The following is a 9,325-nucleotide window of genomic DNA, read 5'->3' as shown; positions in this document are numbered from 1 at the left end:
TTACATTTTTTATAGGTCGCCCATACGAACAGGAAAGCCGCGGCACTTGAAAGGACACGTAAATTATTAATGAATTCTAGCGGTCAAGAAAGCATGGTGCCTTGTGGGTTAACACCTTATTACAGTACCATTTTGACTCCTTCTTGCTCCTCAAAAGAGCCAAATTTACACGTCAAAGCTGGACCTGACGTACGTGACAATGACCAGATCTGAAAATGCACCGCATGCGTTTTCTGGTACGTATTCACTACAGGCAACTGATCTAGCTAGCTAAAGGTCGGGGTCAGCCACCATTGCAGCTCCAGGAAATAAAGTAATATAATAAAGCCTCTTTATTAAACAAAACATTGGATCATTTTGTCAAACCTTTGTTTCTTCGCAGTGTAGTTAGCAATGCATGATATATTCAGCCTTGCCAGGGTTTAATTCTGGGAAAATCAGACGATAGTCCAACTGTGGTTTTATGACATATCTTGGCCGATATCAGAATCAAGTTTCTAGTGGAATTTGAGCCGACTTGTTAGCCGTCGCACCCCTTGCATTGGGTGAGAGAGGAAAAGGAAACCTGTGCACGATTCGTTTGGTAATTAACTAGGACAAATCCTACATGTTTGACTTGTCCACCCTTGGCCTATATATGCCGCCAAATCGACTCAAGACAAGCCACTTCCACGGCACAGAGCAAGAAGAATACAAGAGAGATCGAAGCCAAGAAAACAAGAGCCCGACAGACGGATGGGTGCGAGCCTCCTGCAGGCCGTGGTGGCGCTGATGAGCACGTGCATGCACCGGCTGCAGCGGGTGGCACGGAGGATGGCCGCAGGAGGGGGCGGCAAGGGGTCTCCGCCCCGCGTCGTGGTGCAGTGGAAGAAGGCGTTCTCGCTGGCGCCGTCGGCGAAGGCCGGTGGGAAAGAGGCTGAGGGCGAAGTGTGGAGGAAGGAGATCTTGATGGGGGAGCGGTGCCAGCCGCTGGACTTCTCCGGGGTCATCTACTACGACGCCGAGGGACGCCGCCTCGCGCAGCCGCCCCCGCCGCGGTCGCCCATGCGCAGCCCGCTCCCGGCGTCCCCCAGGCTCACCGCCAACGCCCGCGCGCACTAGAGGCCGGGATCTTGGTGTGCGTGGATTGCTCCCAAGCTCCGCCATGTCAGAATTGGCGAGAGGGCTGCGCACAAGATGGCGAGCCTGCTGTGTTCTTGTTCAGGGAGACAGAATGAGTTTGTATTGCGGTTTGTAGTTGTACATGGTGATCTTGGTGTCCTTTTCTTGCTGTTCCTTTTTGTTTGTTTATTTTTCCTTTAATGGTGTTGTAATGGTAGGCTATGCAAGAGTTTTGTAGGATCAAGAAAGGTGACTAGATAGAGGTGAATAAAAATCTCATTAATTTTTTAATGGTTTATCCTAATCTTTCACTTAACGCATTATAAAAACTGCATAAGCTAAAAGCTGAGAGATATAGTTAACAACAAACATTTTTATAAAAACCATAGCTTCATTTGATGAATCTGAGCACTAGATTCTATTGAAAGACAATCCAAGTGTCATTGCTCATAAAGCTTGCAACATGAGGAAGAAACAATTAGATCCAAAGATCTAGGCACCGGGAGAAGAAACTATTCCAGTTAATGGATTTAGAGGTGTGGATGGTTCAAGACGAACTCATATATAAATCTTATCCCTTAGCAACAAAAAGAATAACTTCAATACAATGAAAAATTGCAGCTATTCAACAAAAACTAAAATCATCACAAAAACCAAAAAACTTACAGACTTACAAAGGAACGAAGAGAGAAAAATAAAAAGAGATGAATACAAGTACAAGAGTAAACATAAATTCCATTGCTTGCAGAGAAATACCATAATTTTAATGGATTACAAAGTATTTTACTCACAAAGCTCTCACCTAATACATAGGCTAAGTACTCATCTCACTCACTTCTAAAACCCTAGCACACACTCTCAAATAGCTAGCTCAAAACGGCTCAACCAACCTTCTCCCTCTATCTATAGCATAGGTTCCTTGACCTCTAAATTTCCTAGATACCCCTCTCTTCCAATACACTCACCTACCGCTAAGGACATTTGCGTCCATCTTTTTCCTCGAACATCGAATGGCCATGGCGCATTCATAACCTAGCTCTGTCTCGACGCAAGCTTCACGATGATACCACATGCACTTCACACATTCCCACAATTTTAAGGCCAAACCTCAAAACCACCTCGCACGCTTCTTAAAGCATGACTCACCGTCACTTACACCTTTAGCAAGCCACCCGATGTCAACATGTGTACTCTGTCTTACAATCTCAACCGCCGGTAAGTCTCTCCCGCTTCCAACCCCACAGGCCACCTTGTTACTTGCACATCCCTTTCATTTTACTTTGTCAACATGCCGTCTTAATCCACCATTTTATTCCTTACTTGTCCTCCACGTGTACAGCTAAGATCACCCTTGATTCCATCTGGTCTCCTGTATCGTCAAGCACCAAGCAAACAGCTTTGCCCCGATTATACCGCCATCGACTATCAAGTTGCATCCATTACCTACATGTGACAAGATAAGCACACATGTTTCTCCAATTCCATCTCTAATTAGTCATAAAAAATTCCTGTAGAAATGCTCATCTTAGAAAAATCATGTACACTGGATGATCCGGTGTACACTCTTTCTGAGTATCGGACCATCCGGTGTGTGTAATCCCATCTTCCATTGGACGAATGCAAAAGCTCCGTAAAACACTCCGGTGTACACACCAAACCATCCGGCGTGTAAAAAACTCTTTCTCCACTGAGCTAAGGGAAAACTCCTGAAAAATGCTTCGGTGATGCATCCGGTATGAACAACTGCTCATAATCGGACCATCCGGGGTGTACAACCACCAGAAACGCCATTTCAACTTCTCTTGGAAAATAGTTCGGTGTGCACTTCACTCTAGCATTGAACCATCCGGTGAGAACTTCAATTTTTGTGTCTGACTTGAAATACTCCAGCGTGAAAACCTTCTGAACACTGGACCATCCAGTGTGTTCACTTCACTGAACACCGGACGATCCGGTGAGTGCAATCTTTCCTGATTGAGAGACAAAATCGTCAATTCCATTTTCCCTCCAACTTTAGTTAGTCATAATCAAAATCATACATAAACAAGCTCATGCAAACCAAACTCAACTCAATTTAGACATTGTCAATGACTCATCACATATAAACAAAAGTACATATCCACTTGGTTTATCAATATCCCCTTTGATGAGTTTATTGACAACACACATTAAAAACAAAAAATGAGTTGAACCACATAAACCAATTGACATATCTAAGTGATCAAAAACCGAAGAAAAGCGAGAACATGATCACTTAGTATAAGAAGGAATGCAAAATCCCAAAGTCAAAGCCAAACCAAAAGCAGAACATTATTCTCACCCGCTTGGTGATAATGAACGGTTTTCACTTATGCAAGATTCTTCTTTGTTTGTTTGCTTAATTTCTGCCCCTTTGGCATTGGAAACATCAAGGAAAATAACCATGCAATGCATGAACATGCAATCCTAATGAGCTTCTACAAGTATACAATAAAGCATGTGCAAATGCTAGAAATGTTGAAGGGCTATGGAGAGTAGATGGTGGAGTTTGCCATCGCACAAAGGATTAAAAAGAAATAGTGATACAAGAGCATGAAGCTACATAAGTTAAACCTGAAGAATTGTTGGTGCATTTAAGTTCAAATAGCCGAATCATGATAAAAGTGACCACCACATAAGCATCCACTCGCTTTGATAATACCAGCATTAAAAACTAGCAAACTTCAATCTCGAAATTGGAAAACAAAAATTCATGTCAGTAGGCTTTGTAAATGCTCACATATGAAATCAAGACTTAGTTAGATCAAGTGATTAAAAATTGAACAATTAGGTACAATTCTTTGTAATTCATTGTATTCTCAAGTTGCCTCTTATCCAAGCGAAGTGTCACACGACTAGATACGGCAAACACCTCGAGGCATCAAGACAACCGTATTGGATCGCATCTTAGCAGAAGAAACTTGATTGCTCAAGATTATTCAAATTGCACAAATTATCAAGTTTTCACGAGATCAAGTCAAGTAGTGTCTTTGCGACACAAGGAACGCAAGTTTCCCCAAGGTTCTATCATGAGCTAAACATTTGATAAAGATAGAAAACATAGTGCAATATTTTCCAATCCTCTATTTTGAACCAAGAAGCTTCGATAAAGATATTCATCTAACTAGCCTTAACACAAGTATTGGCTAAACCAAACCAATTATGAACAATGTGATCAATAAAGTAGCATTTCATAGTGTACATGATTCAGAAAACTACCAAAGGTTAGCTTTAGGAAAGCTAGTTTGGTTAGAGTTTTTCATGTCAAAGCTTCAACATGAGCCTAAATTTAAATGATTGCTCCGCACAACTACTCAACTCAGTCCAAATTCAAGACTGAAAATACTAAAGACATACAAGTAAAAGCTCAACTACTATAATTATCTTACAGAATGCTATGCAATGTAAATACAACAAAAATAAGATAAAGTATGTACAATAGCAACTCCCCCTCACACAATGCCATAAGGATGATACGCTCCAAGCTCTCTCCTCTGAAAAGCAAACATGGTTGCATCTAGAGGCTTGGTAAAGATGTTGGCAAGCTGGTGTTGGGTATTTATGTATCACAAGTCAATGTCTCCCTTCTTATTGTGGTCTCGCAAGAACTGAAATCTCACATCTATGTGTTTGGTTCTAGAGTGTTGGACTAGGTTATTGGCTAAGTTTATGGCACTGCTGTTGTCACAGAAAAGTGACACACTCTTCAAATCTAACCCAAAATCTCTTAAAGTAACAACCATCAACAAAATCTTAGAACAACAGCTAGCGGTAGCAATATATTCAGCTTTAATAGTTGACTGAGCAACACACTAGACTATTTGGGATAAGACCAACAAACAAGAGAAATACTCAAGAAATGACAAGTACCCGAGGTGGACAAATTTCTTCAGTAGATCCTTAGTGTACTTCATCTGGTGGATGAATGTACCTTACTTACATTGCTTGATTAAAGCTCAAGGAAGAAGTTGAGCCGCATATCATCGACATCTCAAATTCCCTACTCATAGTTTCTGCAAACTTGGGCACAAAAGCATGAGAAGAGCCATAAAGAATGTTATCACCCACGTATGTCCGAACAAGTAGAAAATCATTGCCATGCTTGAAGGTAACATAGTTTTATTCACCGACCCCATCACATACCCATACTCTAACAGAAAAGATTTAAGTCTATCATACCAAGCCCTAGGTGCCACTTAAGCCCATACAAAGCCTTCTGAAGCTTGTATACTCTATGTGAGTATTTAGGGTGCTAAAAAAACAGGGGGTTGCTTGACATGGACCTCTTTCTCTATAAACCCATTTAGGAAAGCACCTTTTTCATCCATTTGATACAACTTAAAACCCTTGGATACCAAAAATGCAAGAAGGATACTAATGGCTTCTAATCTAGCTGCTAGTACAAAGGTCTCTCCAAAATCTATCCCCTCTATCTATGTGAAACCCTGGGCCACAAGACATGCTTTGTTTCTTATCACAAACCCATCCTCCCCTTGCTTGTTTTTGAAAATCCATTTTGTGCCTATGGTATGAATATTTGGTGGTGGATCGACAAGAACCCAAACTTAGTTTCTCTCTCAAAGTTATTAAGTTCTTCATGCATGGTATTCACCCAATTTGAATTAGAAAGAGTATGTCCAACATCATGATACTTACAAGAAGTAACAGATGCAGAATCAATGAAATGAGCACGTTGAGCAGACTTTAACCTCGTTACCCTTTCATTGAGATCACCGATCATCATTTGTGGAGGGTGTCTCTGCTAAATGTGTTGAGGGACCTCACGTTGTGAGTAAATCTCCCCTCAAACACTACTGGTGCACACTTGAAAGCTGCTGAAGTGGAAGTAGAGGCTACATGACCCTCTTATAGTGTCGAAGAAGGAAGAGCCAGCTTAGGAGTAGGTGTGATAGCAGAAAGTAGTGGATCGTCCTCTTCATCACCGAGAACTAGAAGGTCGCCATCTACAAAGATGCTTTCACTCATCTTTGGATCACCTGCACACTCAAGAACAGGGCTAGCAGAATGGGTTGATTCATCAAAGGTCACATCACAGGACTCCATGATGTTGTTAGTGTCAAGATTATAAACCCTATAAGCATGACCATAAAGAGAATACCTCAAAAAATTCCATTGGAAGATCGTGACTCAAACTTATCAAGATTGCCACACTTTAGGATGAAGCAATGATAGCCAAAGACTCCCAGATGTGAAACCTTCGGCTTCCTCCCAAAACACAACTCATAAGAAGTCAAATTCAAAATTCAAGGCAAGAATATCCGATTTGAGATATAACAAGCTGTGCTAATAGCCTCTGACCAAAACTACGTAGGAGTCCTATGCTCATCAAGCATCGTCCTAGCCATCTCAACCAAAGTTCTACTCTTCCTTTCAACCACGCCATTCTACTGAGGAACACATGGGGCAGAAAATTGGTACTCAATGCCATGTTCAAGGCATAAAACATCAAAGAAATAGTTCTTTAACTTAGTGCCATTATTACTGCGAATTGCTTTCGATGTACCAGGGAGTTCCTTAAACAATCTCAAAGGTAAACTTCGAAAGTGTGAAAACACCTCATCCTTGCTCACAAGAAAGAACACCCAATAATAATAAGAGTAGCCATCAACAATGACAAGTACATACCACTTCCCACCCGCCAAACAAAATCAAGAAGGATCAACAATGTCCATATGAAGTTCTCCTGGTCATTCAGCCAACACCAGATTAACTGGTGGGTGAGAGGCACCAACTATCTTGACATGCTGACAAGGAGCGCAAACAAGGTTTTTCTCAACCTTGAGTTTGGCCAATCCTTGGATCAAACCAAGACCACTCAACCGTATGAGCAAATCAAAACTCATGTGCCCTAGCCTCATATGCCACATCCAAAGCTCAGAAGAAGATTGTGCAATTAAACACTAAGAAGAACCATAAAACTTAGAAAAATCAGCTCTAAAAACTCTCCCAACTCGAGAAATCCGACAAAACAAAGCATCCGAGGAATCAGGAACTCAAGAAGCATTGAGCTTTAAGCGTACTTCCAAGTCCTCATCCAAAAATTGAGATACATAAAGTAAGTTGTATCCCAGATACTCCACCAAAGCCACATCTTTGAGAGTACAACTCTCACTCACCTTTACCATACCGCTGGCCTTCACTCTACCTTTTCTGTCATCCCCGAATGTGATGTACTCAAGCTGCTTTGTCAGGGTGAGATTATAGAACCATATCTTCGGTCATATAGCGCGAACAACCGGAGTCAATGAGCCACTTGTTCTCTAGACCTCCGCTTGCCTCGTACATCAAGTAAGAAGACCTCGAGTACTCAGTGCTGGGATAAGTAAGAAACTTCTTGGGAATCCATCACTGAGTCACTCCAGGAGTAAAAACATGTATATGTAAATTAGACCTAGCACACTGGGGGAGAGTACCACGATGAGGAAAATATGGCATGCTAAAGCGTTGTAACTCAAAGCCTCCGACACATGGACCAAAACCATATAACTCATGGTATGATCTACGCCAGGCACCGCCTCTAGAAGAGAATTGAAGAGCGTCAGAATCCCGTGAATGATAGCGAGGAAAAGGCTCAAGTACACCAAAAAAGGGGTGGTAAATATCCTGAGTACTCCACTCCCACTCACACTGCTCATGTCTCCTACGGCGAAAACAAAACTCAACTACATAACCCTCTCTCTAACATTAGGTGCTCTCTTAGGAACTGGCATGTTGGTCACTCTAGGTTCTATAATAGGAACATTCATTTTTGGTTGAGGAGCTCTCTTGGGTTGTGTCTTTGAAACCTCTCTTTTCTCGATTTGTGGTGTGAGATTGTTCTTTTCTGGCATAGGTTGTGTGACATTGATCTTGGATTTTTCAGACTCTAGGGTAGTGGATCTGGTGAACACAGTCTTACTTGACCCATTGTAGGCCACTCTCTCAAAATCCAACTATAGAGCTAATCCTGCCTTATGCACACACATCTTGGTCTTTGCTAAGATCAAATCTATTTTGCCCTTGCCTTCTGAGTACTTCTGCACAAGAGAAAGGAGGTACTCATTCTCAGCCATGAGCTTCTGAACTTGTCCTCTAACCCAGCTAAGTTTGTCCTTAAAGGCAATGCAGGTGGAATAGTTTGGTTGCATATCCTTAGAACACCCAATACTCTTCAATCTAGATTCTAACTTCTTAATGCACTTATCTTTCATTTCAACATCCTTTCCGAGCAAAGGGCAATTTTTGCAAGTGCCTAAGAGAGTAGATCTAGAGTCCTCCTTAAGAAGCTTCTTCTTAGAAGTCTCAAGTCAACTAGTGACTTGGGCATGCAAAGTTTGAAGCTTGGAAAGCTCAGTCAGGACAACCACACAACTTTCATATCCCTCATCCTTAGCCCTAGACCTAAGCAACTCAAGCTTAGACAATGAACATTCTAGCCTAGACTTAAGTTCCTTAACCTCTCGATCCGCTTTCTTAAGTAATCTATCCGAGCTAACAAGAGCATCATTTAAGGTATCAACCTGAATAGAAAGCTAGACGTAGGAAGGTGATACATCAAAAGGATCAAGCTCGGGTTCGTTGCCATTGTCGTATGCCCGAGTTTTATCATTTTAGAATATAGCAAAAGTCACTCCAAAATTAAAATTTTTGTAATTAGTTAAACAAACATAAAATCAAGGAATATATATTTCAATATGTATATATATTCAAATGTATTACTTTGGCTAAGTGTTGGAGCAAGAGTTCGTCTTGCCCTAGCAAGTACAACGAGAGTTTCTTCTAAGGAGGAGACTCAAGCTTGGAGAGGAAGTTTAGAGAAAGGAACACCACGAATGTATTGATGGTAGAAAAATAGATCACTCTGGAAGGAGTATCACCGTGTGACTTGGTGTGTTTTCACCTTTGTGTCTTTTTTGCTGTTTTGCTCTTCCCTTGCCCAGAGGACCATGGCCTCCTATTTATAGGGCCATGCATAGCTTGGCGTACATGTTATCATAATATACAAATATCTGGGATCTGATCGAATTATTGGGCCTTATCCCGGATAACTACTTTCTATCTGATCGGTGGAGATAAATATCCACCGTGGTAACTATCATGCTGCCTGCCCCCTGGAGTGCGATGAGCCGGTCGCTGATTGCGGCCAAGCGCCGCACTGTCAGGGGTTTTAGGATAGCCTCCATCATGCCGGGATGTCAGAGCGGCA

General features: G+C 41.8%; 1 protein-coding gene across 1 annotated transcript; it reads left to right on the top strand.

The window, feature by feature from the left end:
• The first annotated feature begins 532 nt into the window (after positions 1-532).
• On the top strand, positions 533-1,399 carry LOC133925873 (uncharacterized). The gene has a single exon (XM_062371616.1). It carries the CDS (start codon positions 736-738, stop codon positions 1,099-1,101), a length of 366 nt encoding a protein of 121 aa, XP_062227600.1. The 5' UTR covers positions 533-735; the 3' UTR covers positions 1,102-1,399.
• Positions 1,400-9,325: the final 7,926 nt, after the last annotated feature.

This window comes from Phragmites australis, chromosome 8 (genome assembly GCF_958298935.1).
Source record: "Phragmites australis chromosome 8, lpPhrAust1.1, whole genome shotgun sequence".
In the NCBI taxonomy this organism is placed as follows: Eukaryota; Viridiplantae; Streptophyta; class Magnoliopsida; order Poales; family Poaceae; genus Phragmites; species Phragmites australis.
The sequence above is the reverse complement of the archived record's forward strand: the minus strand, read 5'-3'. Positions and strand labels throughout refer to the sequence as shown.

Bases quoted from the DNA above. Each gene is read 5' to 3' on its own strand.
- LOC133925873 (XM_062371616.1), top strand. From the start codon at position 736: ATGGGTGCGAGCCTCCTGCAGGCCGTGGTGGCGCTGATGAGCACGTGC.